The 17,741-nt window shown below is 43.2% G+C and overlaps 1 protein-coding gene across 3 annotated transcripts; it reads left to right on the forward strand.

The window, feature by feature from the left end:
* The first annotated feature begins 219 nt into the window (after positions 1 to 219).
* Positions 220 to 14,890, forward strand: LOC126528983 (histone-arginine methyltransferase METTL23-like). Of its 3 annotated transcripts, XR_011896179.1 has the most exons (6): positions 220 to 642; positions 4,691 to 4,795; positions 8,552 to 8,789; positions 10,732 to 10,816; positions 11,928 to 12,766; positions 12,913 to 14,890. XR_011896179.1 is itself a non-coding variant. In XM_050176587.3 (5 exons), the coding sequence occupies exons 1-5, from the start codon at positions 514 to 516 to the stop codon at positions 12,118 to 12,120; spliced, it is 750 nt and encodes a 249-aa protein (XP_050032544.1). In that variant the 5' UTR covers positions 220 to 513; the 3' UTR covers positions 12,121 to 14,890. The 3 variants fall into 3 exon arrangements, 2 of the variants coding, with proteins under 2 accessions (XP_050032544.1, XP_072146133.1); XM_050176587.3 differs by having other exon boundaries at positions 11,928 to 14,890; XM_072290032.1 differs by lacking the exon at positions 12,913 to 14,890 and having other exon boundaries at positions 11,897 to 12,086.
* The last annotated feature ends 2,851 nt before the right edge of the window (positions 14,891 to 17,741 follow it).

A 17,741-nucleotide genomic window follows, 5' to 3' on the forward strand; every position in this document is an offset into this window, starting at 1 on the left:
ATTTTATCTTCGTTTTGCTGTGTTCAGCAGAGAAAACAAACAAGAGAGAACAACAGAAGCCATTAAAAAATTATGCAAGTGGAGTGAAAGTCCCGCCAGTTCGACCATCACCTGGGACTGACACGCGCATCGTTCGCGTCGTCTGCGCCGCTCGAGCAGACGACACGCGCGCGGACGCGTTTCCCGTCACCGCCGCCAGAAAAATCCGAGGGCGCTGCGGTCGGTGCAGTGCGGCGAAGCTATTCAAAGATGGGGGAGCGCTAGTGAGGGAGGCGCCTTGCGTGCGCCAATTTTCGGTGTGTGTATTGTGTTTTAGGCCGTTTTATGTTTAGCTTAGTTTCTTGTTCGCTCGGATATGTGTCTTCTTTTTCTTCGCCAGGGGCGTAGCCGTTATTGTTCTAGGTATAGGCGCGTAGGGCCGTGCGTAGGTTAGCATGTAGCGTGATCGCGACAGTCGCTGGTCGAGATCAGAGGCGCCCGCAGCCCCTTCGACGTCGAACGCGTTGAGCGGACATGGCACTGAGTCGCAAAAAACAGCGGATGAGGCAGCCAGACTACATGGAGAACGGCGACGGCAACCACAAGACGAGGACGTTCGTCTTCGAATCGCACAAGGAGTCGCTCACTGTCAAGATCATCGAGGTAAGCGGGCGGCGCGTTATCGCGATGTGCTATCAGTCTAGGGTGCGCTGCGCGCGGAAGAAGAAAGCCGGGAAAGCCAGTTTCGGTTTCGGACATCTTGTTTATGCAACCGGTGGCTTTAATTTGATTTGAGCGACAGATTGGTAGACGAGGCCACAGAGGATAAGGCGCGTGTAACCACCGCACGAAGAAAAAGAAGAGCGAGAGAAAAATCCACCAACTTGTTCTAGATTGTTCTTTTGAGATTACTGTCACTTTTGCCTCGCGACAAGCTGTTAGATTGTATGTAGACGTAGCTTCTTGTCGACCGATTTCTGTAGCGATCGCTGTAAGCTTGTGTTGTCTATCTCGGGCGTTATGCATGTCCGAAACACAAATTGCGCGTGATAAGAGAGGCCAGAATGCCGTGCCACGTGATCGGCGGCCTGCTGGGCTTGCTTCCATGCGACATGTCACGATATCAGCATGGTGCGCAGGCCACGCTATGAAAATGATCGATGTTTCGCAGTAATGTGTTACGCTTACGCCAACAGACTTTATACTATCATCATATTTGTACGTGATGGATATATATAGCTGAAGAGTTTTTTTGACGCAGGCTTTGTAAACATGCGGCCATTTAAGTTCCATATTGCAACCCCCCTCGTGAGAAAGATTTAACAACACAGCTGAGTTACAGTTGAAGATTTAGTGCCGTCGTTCTGACGTACATTGTTAGGCGTGATCGGCGAGATTTCCCTTTAAAGGACCACTTTTCATCCACAGTGGAAAGTGTATAAGCACATACCCTTCACGTAACATGTTATAATGTGAACATTTATGTGCTCATATTATAGCACACGAATGACTTTTCGGACTAGCCGGCCAGGTATATTGTGGTATGGGAAAATGCATCTCATTGATCTGGTAGAAATGTCCCAGTCTCTTCCTAATGACCTGGGCAAAGTGTATAGAAATGCACGAAGCCATATACATGTATATAAAGCTGTTTACAAGAGTCTTCTATTGCCAGGTTTTACACACTTCACATTCATTATTTTGAGGCTGAAATCATAAAATAATAGATTTAGTTTGTCTGTGAACGCATTGGCCTCTGCCGAATACTGGTTTACTAGAGACGTAGATGTGAGTGACGGGGTTAGTGGCACAGATATTATATTATAATGCCTGTAGCATAGAGCGTACATAGAGTTAATACATTAACAAGAGAGCACGCAGACTTATTGTTGTAGTCGACCATATTCTACTTAGCCGCTGGTATAAAGTGTTCACAGGGACGTAATTGTTAACGTGCAGCCTCAAAAAAATTTTCTTCATTAAGAACACATGTACTTAAAATTGGGCCTAACACATTGTGATTGAAGGAAGCATCACGAAATGTCACTACCAGTGCCACTTGCTGCTGTCCACATCTCAGGTAACCCCAGATTCCGTGGAGTAATATGTTTACAGACAAGCTGAAACTCTTTAATAAGGTAAACACAGTGTGAATGCATGCCTTTAGTAATCAAACTATACGTAGTATGCATGTACATTATAAGCCACTCTTAAAGACACTGATTTAGTATTTTGCCATTGATTGTTGCTGAGATGTGACACCGACTTGTAAATTGTATATTTTTATTTTTAAATGTCAACCCAAAGCACCAGATCAGTCACTTTTTCTGAGGAAGTTGAAGAAATGTTCCCGTAGTATCAGTGTTATTGCCATTTCAGTCTTCCTTTACCGGGCCCATATAAATTGATCAATGTGTTCGACAGTATTTCAACACAGTGTTAATCATTTCTGTTGGAATAGCTCTGCTAGCGACATGATGCAACATCTGAAACGACGACTGAACTTTAACTACTGCTCAGATTTGACTATTTTTGGCAGATTGGGGAGTCTGGAAAAATAAAGCTTTCACTGGAGGTATTGTCGAAATTAGTCGCCAGTGCTCCTAACACTTCCTCAATGTAACGACGCAAGATTTGTGCTTTGGCCGATGTGGCAACACAGTTTTGAAATGACAGCAACAACGGGGACACAGAAGCTTCCTTAGTGTCTAATTTTGCGACCTGAAGTCCAGGCTGTATTATCAATGTCTCAGACAATGATAGATGCTTATGAGTGCATGTTATATCGATAATTCTGTTCGACTAATAAAAAGTGTAACATTTTCCCCCATGGCTTGCTTTTATTCATCAGCGTTTCGACAGCGTGTGTACAAGGTATTACGAGCAGTCTCTCCTTTCGTTTTGGGCTTTTCACTCGCACGAGTGCACGCAGTTGATTTCAGAATGACCTTCGACCGAAGCTTGACAATCAGTCTAATCCCTTCATTTTGAACACTGCCTGTGCAAGTGCCCATATTATTTACTGTACAATATTGTGCAACACTCCGCATTAATGTCCGTACGCCCGTACGGGACGCCTGTACGGGAGCTGTACAAAGCATGTGGAGGCTTCAGTGCCACTCGAACACGTACTAGACGAGCTTGCTTTCACAGAAAAGCCGATCGACCGCAATATACAAGAATGAGGAGGCGTCTGCATTCTCCCTGACCTGACAACTGTTGCTTAACAAGCCTAAAGAATGAAGTAAAAATTAACGAGGTGCATGCTGACATTTGCAAAAACAAATGCCCGCTGCACAATAGGAACTTAACTGTTTTCACATTTGTGAAAGAACTGCTCTGCCACGTAATATGGGCTTCACCATGGCTTATATTGATGCCACCAAATCTGCATAATAATTTTGTTGCGTGGTCCAACTTACAACATTTGGGAGCTAAGAGCCAGGTGCATAATTAGTGCATTCCAAATTTTTTTCTCGCTCTTTTAGTACTTATACTAAAATAGCAAATTATTACTTTCAGTCAGGTTCCTTGAGGTGCTGCTTCGAAGTTTCACATAAAAATTAAGAAAGACTGCCTGAGCATTTATCACTGCCTTACATTCACTCAATACACTGAGGCTAAGACTATAATTTAATGTATCACGGTATACATTGCGAGTACTATGTCTTGAAATAAAATGGTAAAACATAACAAGAACTAACATGAGCACATTTCTAGCAGTAACAACACAGTAAAGTACGCCCCTCAACATTGAATCATCCCGTACCATGGCAAAGCTAGAGGAACCTCTGCTGAATATTAATGTGAATTCCACACTACATTTAATTTGTTTTTTCTGACTGTTAAACAACAAGGTGTAGTTGTGCTTGTATGTAAGTTGAGCAGCCATTTAAAAAAGGTCAGCCTGAAGGTCATCATGTTTGGCATTAGCTGCATTCAGTGTTAGAGCACTAATTAGGCTCATGTCCTGTATTAAGTTTGATCTATACCACACATACATTGCAATTGTTACTTGCTCTGGCATGGTATTCTTGGTCGATCACTTTTATTCATACTTTTGCGCAGCAAAACATCCAGCACAACACGTCATTGGAGTCATGGGCATCCTGCTCGCAGGCTTCTCCAATAAATCTGACATCCCAGAAACTGGTACTGAAGCTGATATCTCCAAAATCCGCCGGAAGTGATCAATGATAGTGAAAGTGATTCTGGCACTGAAGCTCATATCCCCAAAAGTGATTGATGATAGAGAAAGTTATATACTGGCTTAGAATGACAGAAAGCTGAGCTGGTTGGTAAGGATTCATTATGCAAGAAAAGGTGAGGTGTGCAGACAGGACACAAGAGAAGAGAAGTGGACGGCGTTCGTTGTCTCCGGCGTTCGTGTTGTCCACTTCTCTTCTCTTGTGTCCTGTCTGCATGCCTCACCTTTTCTTGCATAATATATACTGGCACTGACATAAGTATCCCCAAAAGTAACTGATAATAGCAAAAGTGATGCTGGCACTGATATAGATATCCCTGAAAGTGTTTGATGATAGCAAAAGTGACGCTGGCACGCACATAGGTATCCCCGAAAGTGATTGGTGACAGTGAAAGTGATTCTGGTACTGAAACTGATATCCCCAAAAGTGATCGACCAAGAATGTGCCCTAGTTCCTGCAGCTGCAGGTCTCCAAACACACGCATCCTGTCACGCTTCGTGCAGATGCTGGACCCAAGTTACGGCATGTACGTCTGGCCCTGCAGTCCCGTTTTGGCCCAGTACCTCTGGTTCAACCGGGAGCACATCAAGGGCAAACGCATTCTCGAGGTGAGTGCGATCAGGCTCACTTCACTCACTGGTGACTGGCTGCAAGTCACATTGCTTGAAGTGAGACCACTATGAAAATGAAGTAAAACAAAGTTAAGCTTTCGCAATAGCACAACACCCATCCTTACTTCGAAAGGCTTTCCAGATCGGCAAGCCAGAAAAAAGAATTCAGAAATGAAATATGGGCGGTAACACTGGGCCCAAAGTTCCCACATAAGCTCGTAGTGACGTCGCAGATTTTCACAGCATCTGCTTGGTCAGTGGTTAACCAGCAAATAATGACCACGGCACATTCTTAGGGGGAGCCAAAGGCTCAACCTAGCAAGTTTTGACAATTTTTCCTGCCCCCAATGCAACCCAAATGTGAGAAAATACTTTAATTGTGGTGTCACACTGACCTACCAGCCACTTAGCCTATGGCAAGAAAGTCGAGCAGGGTCTTGAATTTGCTGCAGTGATAATCATTAATGAACTATTTTCTAGCAACAGAATGAAAATAAGGTTTTGAAGGCATGCGACCTCAGTTTAAGCTTGACTTAGTTACAAGTGTCCTCATTCCAGCTAAACATTTACAGCAATTTGGACCCGCTCATACAATTTCCGTTGGCTGTACAATCAAACGAACAGGAGATTTAGCGCTATGCATATGTTTTAGCATTACTGTTTTAGCAGAATACAGGGATGAAAACGTCGGCCCCAATTCTGATGGTAAAATATGAAGATGTGTTCATATTAGGCTCTGCTGGAGCATTCTTCTATTGTGCAAGACTTCTTTCCAGGGAACAGTAGAGTGTTCGGAAGGTTGCTTTGCTGCGAAAAGCTTTGTCTGCAGATAACTGCATACAGCCACTTTATGTGAAAAGAGGCTGATGTGGTTTGACTGGGCAGTTATTCTTCACCAGTTATGAAGCTAACATCAACCATAGCAAAAGCCACAAAAGCAGTTTATGGGTGACTCTAGTGCCAAGCACCATGTTGACACCTAGCTGGCAACTTGACGTGTTGCACTACAGCCAATTATGAGTTGCTCCTGCAAAAATGACTTATTGGTGTTGCATTTAGATCTGAAGAAAAACTTACAGAATGTGAAAACTAGCATTACTATTTGTGGTAATAGCTGTGTGACCTGTAAATGTGAAATTGAGCACCTTTGTACCGGTTACGGTGATATGAGAGTTCATCAACCATTGAGATAAATTACAGTCACTATTAGAATTGGTGTCTGCTTCTGGTAGTAAACGTTTCAGGCCTGTCAAAGATGAGAGTCTGGTTTGATTGGAATGTCATTTTCATTTTTTTTCTTTTTTTCCATTTTAATCAATATGGAGAGTCGAATTCCACACAGAAATGTCATTGCAGGCATCTCATTCACTCTTTTAGATCAATGATGCTCATTGATGATGCATTGCGAGACAGGTCCCTGCAGGATTCCTTGAACCTTTGGAGGTCCGCAGACCATGTGATCAGAAAACACTGTCGTTGACACATTTTGGCAGGTCATTGTTTTAGGCATGCTATGTGCATGTTGTTTTGCACACATTGTTTTGCGCTTGATGTAGAAACACAAAGACGATGTTCTTAGCTTGGCTCATTCAAGGACATGACAATGGCCGTGGAAGAAACCAAACTGGCACAGAGCCTTGGCCTTGTTTGCTTGAATTTTGGGTCTTTGGTACACTGCTCGGGCCGGGCCCTTATCAACGCTTCCTGTCGTGTTTGCCACAAGATAACCCGACTGAATTCCTGCCAATGACCCATCATTGTTCATTGTCTGGCTGCAGTCATCCTTGTTTATTACGGATTGCGGCAAAGCTCTTCCGGCACGTGCAAGTTCTTTTGGTGCAATTTGCTGCAGCAGCTGTACTGTACATTTAGTTGTATAATGTGCCTTGTAATTTAATGGAAGTTCTAGGTACAAAGGCGAAGTTCGAGTTAAATGCAAATTTTGGCTTCGAGTGCAGCTTCACGGCAATGTAGGGCACCATTGCTGTGAAACCCAACTCAAACCTTGTACCTAATAAACTTCTAGAATTTTCGATGCAGATTATAAGCGCAACGATGCAGTAATTTTTTACGCTTCGAGTATGTAGAACGCGCAGGCAGTTGCCAGTTGTGTTCGGTGACATACCTCATTTTTTACACTAAAGTATACTGTGTTCAACCTGTGTGTGTTCAGGCAATAAGTACAGGGACATGCATATCTTGCTTAAGACGTTCGAAAAATGATTTCGCATTTACCACTGCACTGTGATTGGTATAATTTTGCAGAAGGATTACATTTTGGAGTCTACATTGTTCAGTGTAGCACATGCCATGGCTAATTGCCTGGTCTTTAAGAAAATAGTGCAAATTTGCCTTCGTTTATGGGGATGTGAGCTGATGCCACGACGGTGCAAGCATAAACCTGTGTCGTAGCCTGCTGGCAGCTGCAGAAAGCAGCCAGTCAGGGAGGGTTGTCGCGTGTCGACTGCTCCTCCGGAACACGCGGCAGCCATTCTCGAAACGCTGCTTTCTGCAGCTGCCAGCAGGCCGCGACACAGGTTTATGCTTGCACCGTCGTGGCATCAGCTCGCATCCCCATAAACGAAGGCAAATTTGCACTATTTTCTTAAAGACCAGGCAATTAGCTGTGGCATGCGTTACACTGAACGACGTAGATACCAAAATGCGATCCCTCTGGAAAACTTTCGCAAGAACAGTGCAGCGGTAAGCGCAAAATCTTTTTTTGGAATGCTTGAAGCGAAATATGCATGTCCCTGCATGTCTCTCCGGTTATTATTTTTTTCTTATAAAACTGCTGGCAGTGGCGAAAATTTGCATGCTGTGATAAAGGCAAAATGCAAAAATGCTCGGGCACTTGTATTTGATTCTTTTGGCTATTTCTTTTTATGTGCCTTTCCAGCAAGTCCACTGAGTACAAATAAAGAAATAAATTAAATTAAGGAGTGCTTAGATTTATGTGTGCATTGAATAACCTCAGGCAGGCTGAATTAATCTGGAGACCTCTGCTATGGCGTCCCTCATAGGCAAGTTGTCACTTTCTTCTGTTCGACCCACTCAATAAACCAGTCGCACAGTGAGTCAACATGTTGCCATCACGTTGACAGCCAATCACTGTTTTTTTTTACTGCACCGCTTTCTGGACGCAAAAGGCAACACCAAGAGGGATGAGGACATATGACTTGTTTTATCAACCAGTCAGTAGTAGCTGCTCTTATTTCACAGCTGTATAGTACTGAAAGTTGAGCAAGTTGGGGTTAGAAAAGCACGAAAAGATGGGACATAAAGAAGCGCAAGACAAGACTGCTGACTAGTGACTAAATGTTATTAAAGAGAGGAGTCTATGTACATAGTATAGGGTAATACTCAACTTGGTGGTGATAAACAAGTGCACAAAGCATCAATGAATAATAGACAAACCACTGCCGCTTCAAGGCTATGACACATCTGGAAACACTACTTCGTTCTTTTATTATTATTTTTTTGACAGGGTTATACTCGGCTAGCTGACACAGGACTCTACTTCTTTGTTGATGTGATACGCCTCGAATGTTATTTCGCCTGTGTTTTGATTGCAATGCCTGCACGATATAATGTCTCATCGCATGCCCTTTGTTACGTTCCAAATTTTCACACTGTTCTGAGGGTGCTTTAATGCGTTGCTTTCCTGGTGGAAAATGCAAGATGAATGTTTTTATCAGCTAGGCGCTAACTGAATGCTTGATACCGTATCACTGGCCGTGCGTTGAATTTCAGATCGGTGCTGGCACCGGCCTGCCGGGGATCCTAGCGGCTCTTCTGGGAGCCCGAGTGACCCTGTCGGACAGCTCGCCACTGGGCCTCAAGAACTGCCAACGCAATGTGGAGGCCAACGGGCTGACGGCCAATGAGGTGCCCGTGGTCTCCATCTCCTGGGGCCTGTTCAACCCGGCCCTCTTCCAGCTCGGGCCCATCGACATCATCCTGGGGTCGGACTGTTTCTACGACCCCAAAGGTATTGGCTTGGAAAAGTTGTTTAATTCACAAACTTGTAGTGCACGAAAACACCACAAAGGAAGACGTTCATGTACAGTCAGCCACAAAAGTTTACAGGCGACAGGGTTGTAGATAAAGCTGTATATCTCCACAGCCTCTGAATACAGTCCGGTATTCGGATTTATCATTGTATACTAGTAAGTCGAACCCACTCGTAGTAATATTTAAGTGCCACAAAACAAGCAGTCGAATAAGAAACAGCACACAGTACATTAGAAAGTAGAAAAATCACTATTAATATTGTAGGCAAGAGCAGGGACCATACTGTAAGGGTTGGAAGCTTTTGTGGAAGCTTTTCTATCTGAAAGAAAGGGTCAAACTTGCGTTAATGGCACATCTATCGCATTCTTTTCTTCTACAGCGTGCTTTTTCAAAAGGCAGATTTCATGATGCCTTGTTTTTGTGTCACACGTTCTCTGAACTGTGCACATCTGGAAGTCTTCTTCATTTTTGTATGTGGGTCTGCTATTGGACAGTTGGTAGTTGGAGCTTCTTTGTGTCTTTCCTGTTTCCTAGCTTCATGTTCCATACTTTGTGCCAGGAACAGCATGTATGATAAGCCTCAACACCAACTTGCCCTAGAACAAGTCCTTTTGGAAGTATATGTAGGAAGAGTGCAGTAATGAGTGCAATGTTATAGTAGCTGATATTTTTGTAGAGACGGAGAGACAAAATTGCAATGTGCCAGGCCACGTAAAATGTTGAGCAGCTAACTAGTGGCCTGACAGAACGGGTGCCAAGGAAGGGGAAATTAAATTAAAGGTGGCAGAGGCTTGTATGAAGTGATGAGTCTTTTGAAGAGATTTGTTGTTTATGGTGGGTTAACCTCAACAAGGACAGGTAGAGTGACTGTAGATCGCTGGCAGAGGCCTTCATTCTGCAGTGCACTTTATAATGCTAATGATATGATATTCAGCTTCAAGCAATTCAGCCCTGTCATAATTCAGCCAGTGATATGTGCTCGCTAGGAATTTGAGAACCCATGAGTCAGCTGTACATTGAGAACACCAAGCCATCTGGTATCTGCAACATGGCATGTTTGTGTAATAGGCCTAGAATTCCTTCACTGTTGTGGCCTATTTCGTTTGACAGCTCTGATCCTGTTTTTTTTTCTACTTGCACAAGCAAGTTTGTCTGAAGCCTCTTGTGTGTCATATGTGCCTCAATATGTGTAATCACACAACATTTTACTTGCAAGAGCAAGTTACGCTCAGTGTTTGTACTGGTCCGTGTCATCTTGTCTGAAGCTCTTTGTGTCCCATATGCTTAATAACACATGGACAAAAAGAAAGGCAGAAAAAGAACAAAGAGGTGAAAGAGGACATAAGGATGTGTGCCGAAATCTGGGAGGCAATGGTTGTAATTCAGTAAGTGAATGTTAGATGATGCCGCAAGACCGTACCACAGAAAAATTGGAGGGCTTTTCGAGGCACTTAGTAATCATGCCTTGCACCTTTTACTAATCATTTTATTTCATTTATTATTACCCTCAAGGCTTAACAGCATTACTGAGGGGAGCAGGCATGGGCAAAATGCAAAAACAAGGTAAAGGAATACAATTGCAAACAACTAAACGAATATACGAAGTACAGAAATAGCTGAGCTAGGAACACAAGTAGTACAATGCAAAAACAAGAACATAAATTACTCACAATTAAAAAAACGCAATTAGCATATCTCGAAAATGGGAGGAGTCAGTTATAAGAGTAATCTTTTCAGCGAGGCAATTTCAATCAATGCATGCTTTTGGTGATCGGAAGTTGAGCAAGGGCTTGTACATCAGTGGCACGGCATGCAAGCGAGATGCGAACTTTCTATTGCACATTCCTTTAGTCAGAGTTGTACGCAAAGAGCCTTTAGTATATACTTTTCTCAATCGTTTAACACTTACTTTGTTGCAGACTTTGAGAACATCATTGTCACAGTGTCCTACCTGCTGCACCAGAACCCTCACGGGCGCTTCTGGTGTGCCTACCAGATTCGAAGGTGAGCACCCCATGAGCTAAACAACTGCTCTATTGGGAAAGCAATGCAGATTGCTACTACAGGTCATGCAATTTAACACCAATTGTTTGTTTTATGATATGTTCTCCAACTACAATAAAGGAGGCGACTTTGACTCCTGGCTTTGTATAAGACGACTTATGCTGAGTTAACTCATAGAAAAGTGTCATATGCATAACAGTAAGAACAAGGAAGAGTGACATCACAGTGCTGACTTCAGCAGAATTTCATTGCATTTGTCAGTCATATTTATATAGTGTATATAAACAAAATAACTAATAAAACACAAGTGTTACTTATTCCTTGCTGTACTAATTTGCTGTTTTGGCCGTGTATGTACGTAGACCAGTCAAGGTAATGACATTGTGTTGAAGTCAGGATTGTGGTGTCATTCTCTTTCTGTGTGCGTTATGGACTGTTCCACTTCACTTCGCTTCCAGATTTGTACAAACTACTTACATATCAAAAGTACGGATAGTGGGGCAAGTTGGCACAATTGCATTCTTGAAAACTTAGCAGGTGAAGTGAAGAATTTGCATACGTTCAAAGCACGTTGCATGAATAATTACGTTTCATGGTGATCATTACTTTTTTTTGTTCACGTTTGACCAGGTGATGCGTGTAGGAGGGGCAGCTAGCATGCATATTTTGTGTTTAATTTCAATAAATTCAGTTGCAAGTCTGTGCCCGGCTTCGACTAATTTCTTTTGTTTGTTTCGTCTTCACCTGCTCAGTTTTCGAAAATGCAACTTACGAGTGCTTTAGTTGATCCAAGCTAGCTTGTTGCTTTTTACCAAGAAATCAATGATTCATTTAGTGCACTTTTTTTTTTAGTAGTAACCCATGAAACACTGTAATTAGGCAAATTGCTACGAATCCACTGCAAACAGCTTCACAAAACAGATGGTAACATGAGGGACAGACAAGACGTGTACTGGTGTCGTCTGCTTCTATGTTTCCATCTGTTTTGTGCTTCCTGCAGCCATTAACCTTACTATTTGTTTATTGCTTGAACCTTTTTGCTTGAAACTATTGGTCTTCGTGGCATCTTGCGTTCACAAGGTGGCCACTATGTTCCTCGTCTCATTTCCAGTGCGGACTACTCAATGGAAGGCCTGCTTCGGCAGTGGAATTTGGTCTGCGTCCAAGTTCCGCTCGAAAACTTTGAAGCAGACTCGCCCAACCTTGCCGGCTCGGGCCTTCCGGGCTCGCACACTATCGAGATGCTTGTGATGAGTGTCAACACGACCGTGGAGCCGGCTGCCTCGGACAAGGCGAAGACGTGAGCAAATGGACCCGCGGTGCATCGCGTTCGTTGGCAGCCGGGGAAAACGACCGCGGCAGTGGCAACATGCTGTTGTCGTCATCGTCGTGCGTTGAATGCATCCCAGCCGTTGTTGTGCTGTCTTGTTCCCTACTTTCCCCACTTCCTGAAGAATGCCTCGAAGAGGCTTGATCTTCACAAAGGCTTTACACCCTCACCTGGACATCTGGACATCTGGGTGCCACATTCCAGACGTCAAGATGTGCAGACGAAGTGCCACATTCCAGACGTCTGAATGCCATTCGCGTATGGTGGACAAGCAGACGACTTCTTGTAATGGCATGAAAGGTTGCTTCGATTTCCTGTGAACTCACTGTGCTGTCGGGGAACCTCAAGGAGGGCTTGGTCTTTGAGGTTTTATATCCTCACCTGAATATCCCGCTGTCTGGATGCCATTGACTTCTGGACATGCAGACTTGTTCCTGTTATTGCACGAAAGTGTTACTCCAATTTCCTGTGAACTGGCCAAGCTGTCTCTGCCCAGTACCGTTTTCTGAGCACTGAAAGTGCGTGGTTGACTGAATCAATGAGAATCTTGCTTAAGTCAGCTTTGGGACCCAAATGATGAACTCTACGGAATCAAAGCCAGCTAATCTGTGCCATTTTAGGTCAGTGTTCATATTCCTTATGTCAACTCATGAAGTTGTCATTCCTTGGTTATGCACTGTATTTGCAGACATATGAATTGCAAACAGGGCATTTGAAGCACCAACGCAAAATGATTTATTTATTTATTTATTTAAAATACTTTCAGGGCCCAAAGGCACTACAGAAAGGAGTGGGGAAGAAATGGCAAGGCGTGCAGCAAACAAACAAACAGAAGTATTACAAGGCGTCTTGTAAAGCGATCTTGAACTGGTGGTCATCAGCAATGCTGGCGATTGTGGAGGGAAGGTGGTTCCATGCGACACTTGTTCTAGGAACAAAAGAGTCATTACACAATTTTGTGCGACAAGAAGGTAGCCCCACCTTGAAGCGATGATCGGTCCTTGAAGATATGTAATGAGGTGGATGGAACAAAACGTCCTTCATCTCGTTGTTATAATAATAGATTTTATGAAAAAGGCTAAGGCGAGATGACTTTCGACGCAACGAAAGGTCAGGCAAGTTTAGGGTTTTCTTCATAGATGTGACACTGGAATGATGGAATAATTCGACAAGATGAAACGTGCGCCGCGATTCTGAATGGCTTCAAGAGTTTGAATGAGTGTAGTCTGAGTAGGATCCCATATGGCGCATGCGTACTCTAATTTAGAACGTACCAAGGTTTTGTAAAGTGTTAACTTCAGGGACGATGGGGCATCAAAAAAGTTTAGACGCAGATAACCAAGCATGCGATTGGCGTGGTTAGTTACAAATTCTACATGCGTATTCCACGATAGATTAGAAGAAATGTGAACACCAAGGTATTTATAGCTGTTCACAGCTGTTTATAGCTGTTATAATGATCACAGATTTCCTTGCTGGTTTTCATAAATAGGTGTGTAATAACATTTCTCTTCAAACAATGTATGGTGTGTCAAAGTAAAAAATCAACAGTGCTAGTACTATATCACGTAGCTCAAGTGAAATTTCCTGAGACTTAAAATTTTCCCATTCAGGATTCATTTGTCCATTTGTTCATGGTAATGCTATGGAAAGTTGTTGTGCGGTCGAAACGTATATAATTGCTCTTTACACTGGTGCAGACTGTGTTTTGGTGACACGCAGAACATAGAAATATTTGTTACTCCAGACCTGAATGCCACTAGGACTACTTGAAATTGAGCACATTCTGGCCAGTCCACAGGCAAATTAGAGGCTTCATGGAGTTGTTGCACCCATTTCTGACGTGAACATTCGGGCTCATCCCTGTTTGTTAATGTAACTCCATTTCATCACGCTTCGTTTTTATGCTTTCTGTGTCATTGCACGTTGAACCCACACCATGTCCCACCTCGGCACGTGCTGCCACACTTTTCTTCTGTATAAGACTTTGTGACCGTGTTTCACACAACCACACCACATTGCTTCTGCATTGTAACAAAGCTCTTTCTTGTCTTTTCTTCAGCTTGTTACACAATGTCTTGATGCCAGTTTGAGAGCATTTCTCAACCTTGTGAACTTGGCCTTCGAACTTGGTATCGTGCCGTACTGTATGGCATGCCATGTTATATGCCATTATTTCTTGACATTCTGTGCCGGGTGTTTTTGCATGCAAATAGGTATTGCCTGCGCGTTATCAAGCAAACAACGATCACTGCAAACAACTAAGAAATCTACAGCTTCTGATATCTATTGCATATCTTCTATTGCCCACTTAATTGTGCCTGGGTCGTTAATGCAGCTTGGCATGCTTAAAGTAATCAACTTGCTCAGCCTTCTTAGGGAAATGCGTGTTGTGATTCTGTCTGTAACCCACCCTAGGACGCTCAGCCTCATGAATGTGATTGTTAAAGGGCTTGCAGATTAGCATTGTGTTAGGGTAGTGGGTAAGGATGTTCAAGTTTTTTTCTTGCTATATATCGGTTCATTTTACAAACAGAGCTTGCTTACCACGTTCACGTTGTGTGCACTGGGCCTGGTATTGACCAAAAGAACTTTGTTGATCAGTGTGTATTTGACATAGCTGTGAGAAGCAATGTCTCCAGGGTCTCTGTGGCTTGGGGGGGGATCTCTAACCTACCCCGTATGTGTTATGACACATTGTATGTACATGTGATCTATACAGCATTTTCTGCTTTTTAATCCTACGCACTGCCTCGCTGCGCGTTTGGCATGGTGTCTGCAGTTTTGCGGTTGCAGCTTGATGATGTCACATCGCATTCCTAAAAGGGTAAAACACTCTTGGTGAATGGGAGCACACATTCTTACAACCCTATGCCAAAAGTGTCGTTTCCTACTGCCTGTTTATAATGAACCTAGAGCACACACTGCATTTAAGGGTCACAAAGTTATCGTTGACAGGTTGTAACTTCCTTTGAGAGGAGGAAACCGTTTTTCTGCCTGTTGGAGGCACGCGAAGGATGCTGCTTGAGTTCTAGTATTAGTGACTATGAATGTAAACTTTAAGACCTTGCTAAATGCATTCTGTGCCAGCTGGTTAAGCATCCTGTATCAAGAATGGGGTTAATTTTAAGAAAGGTGGGCGCTTTTTATAATGTGCTAATTTCGAAAATTGGTGCCAGGAACATCAGGGAAGGGCTCAATTATATACAATAAGAATGACACCCCTGTCGCGAAGTCGAGCAGGAAAAAGCCATATTTCTCTGGCTGGAACATTGAGGCAAGCGCTGCCAAATTAATTGTTTTTATTAAGTCTAATTCTTTGCTAATTCATTTCTCTGCTGAAGCTTTGGAACAAGTTTCTTGAACAAAACATTTTCTAGATGACAATATCACTACAGACGTGTGCTGGTGGAAAAATTTGCTCGTGGTGGAAAAATCTTTCCTCATTGCATGCTAGGCGTGTTTAGTTTGTTGTATTACCATAACGTGTTACACATGATTTCTTTGAAAGCACTCAGAAGTACTGTGACCATTCATGTGGGACATTGCGGCTGCAACTAAATCTGTTCATTGATTTCAGCCTTTCTACCCAAAAGGCTGTTGGAATCACTATGCTGAAAATGTAAGCAGTGGTATTAACGTTACACTGTGGACATGCCAACTGCGGTGGTTGATTGCAGTCTAGTTAACCCTGTCAACTTTAAGTGACTGTTGTCGTTCATTTCTAACAGAAGGGGCCCACAGGCCTAGGGAAAAATGTAAGAGGGATTAACATGGGACAGGTAATTCAGTGTCTGACCGCAGTCAGGCTGTCATTTAACAATTTCTTCAAAGTCATGATTAGTATGCATAATTGATCGAGGCATTCCAAATTAACCTAATAATTCACTTTTAATTCAATTTAACTCGAAAAAACTAATCTCAATGACCGCAGCTACCACTCGTGCAGACTCGCAACCACGCACAATACTTGCTGCCTTGTGCGTTTCAAGGAAGTTCGACAACTGCTAGTAGCTAAACCTGCAGGAAATATACAACATCTGCAGTACGCTGCACCAGTGCAAAAAATACATGTTTGGCACATCAGAGTAAAATGCAAGCATTAACTTTTTCCAGAAAACAGTATCCAGAAACTGGTTGTTCTTTATGGTGATACCTATCTTTATTCTGTGAAGGCTTGCACCGATACTAATGATACCAGTTTGTACCCGGCAAAGTTTGGTTTCAGGTAGTGCACTGACACATAAAGACAGGTATTTTGCCACCATATATATATATATATATATATATATATATATATATATATATATATATATATATATATATATATATATATATATGTATTTATACACACACAAAATGTTAAGAAGGTATTTAATATTTGTCCGAATATTAACCTGTTGCCCAATGTTGATACATTCCATTCTTCCTCATCAACTTGCGTGATGAATTCGTATCAAAGCATCTTGCTGTATACCAATGCATGCGCATCTTTTAAGAATGTGTCAAGTGTTTGCGTATGGCTGTCCAGTTGGCTGTAAATGTCAGCTGCCATGTTGTGTTGCTCATAGAACATTTGAGCAAAACGAGAAGGTAAAAGCACTTCCTCGGCGCTTTCCTCGCTTTCCTCGGCGCTTTCCTATATACGCTTTCCCCGGCGCAGTATATATAGATACATTTCTTCTAAAGTGGGGAGAGGGTAAGGTGGGTGGGCAAGGCAATGACCGAGGATGTGTTAGTGTGTTAGTGACGAGGGTGTGTTAGGGGTGAGGGCGAGGAACCTACAGTGACATGTCAACCGGCCGACACATGCCGCTACCTCACATTCCTCCACCGATGTCCAGTAGCGCACCTTTCTTTTCGATTCTACACCCTCGCCGCTAACACTCCCTCGGTCATTGCCTCACCCACCTACCTTACCCTCTCTTCCCTTTGTAAGAACCGTACCTATACACACCGTGCCAAGGAGAGCTCATGTCGCCTTGAAAAAGACAAGTCCACTTGTCGAAACATTGGCTCCTGCTTACACCTTTTTCTCGTTTTGCTCATCGTCTTGAATTTACATCTCCCACATTCCCTGTGTTCCCCATAGAACATTTGTAGCTCAAAAGGGGACTGAGGTCTCGCCTAATCTAAGTTAAGCCTGCAATGTGACCGATTTCAGGACACATCTTCTTTATTCATCTAGCTCAGGCCTGCGCATTAGCTCTTAGCTCTAGCTGTAACATATACCGCATTTAATGGAGTTGCATGCATACCTCAAACGCATGCTGTGGCTTGCTCACACATTTTTTAACTTGCACAGTTTTAACCTCGAGCATGGGAGAATGAAATTTCACTCCAGCTGTCAAAGGTTTTCAGCAATGCAAGCTTTAAGTGGACATCCTGTAGTCGAAAAGCTTTAAGTGGATGCCCCGCTGGCAGTCGGACTAAATGTACGAGTACTTGCACCCTTGCACCCGGGTACTTGCAAGCAGAGTTTGAGATCGCCAAGTGTACCCAAGTAGCATTGGAAGTGAGGCCTGTGTTGGCAATAAATAGGGCCAGTACTGCCCAATGTAAGGCCTATGTGGCTCATTGTTGGGTGCACATTGG

This window comes from Dermacentor andersoni, chromosome 8 (assembly GCF_023375885.2).
Source record: "Dermacentor andersoni chromosome 8, qqDerAnde1_hic_scaffold, whole genome shotgun sequence".
In the NCBI taxonomy this organism is placed as follows: Eukaryota; Metazoa; Arthropoda; class Arachnida; order Ixodida; family Ixodidae; genus Dermacentor; species Dermacentor andersoni.

Coding starts and splice junctions, on each gene's coding strand:
- LOC126528983 (XM_050176587.3), top strand. CDS start 514: ATGGCACTGAGTCGCAAAAAACAGCGGATGAGGCAGCCAGACTACATG. Junction 4,796..8,551: donor AGGGCAAACGCATTCTCGAG/GTGAGTGCGATC, acceptor GTTGAATTTCAG/ATCGGTGCTGGCACCGGCCT. Junction 10,817..11,927: donor TGTGCCTACCAGATTCGAAG/GTGAGCACCCCA, acceptor TCTCATTTCCAG/TGCGGACTACTCAATGGAAG.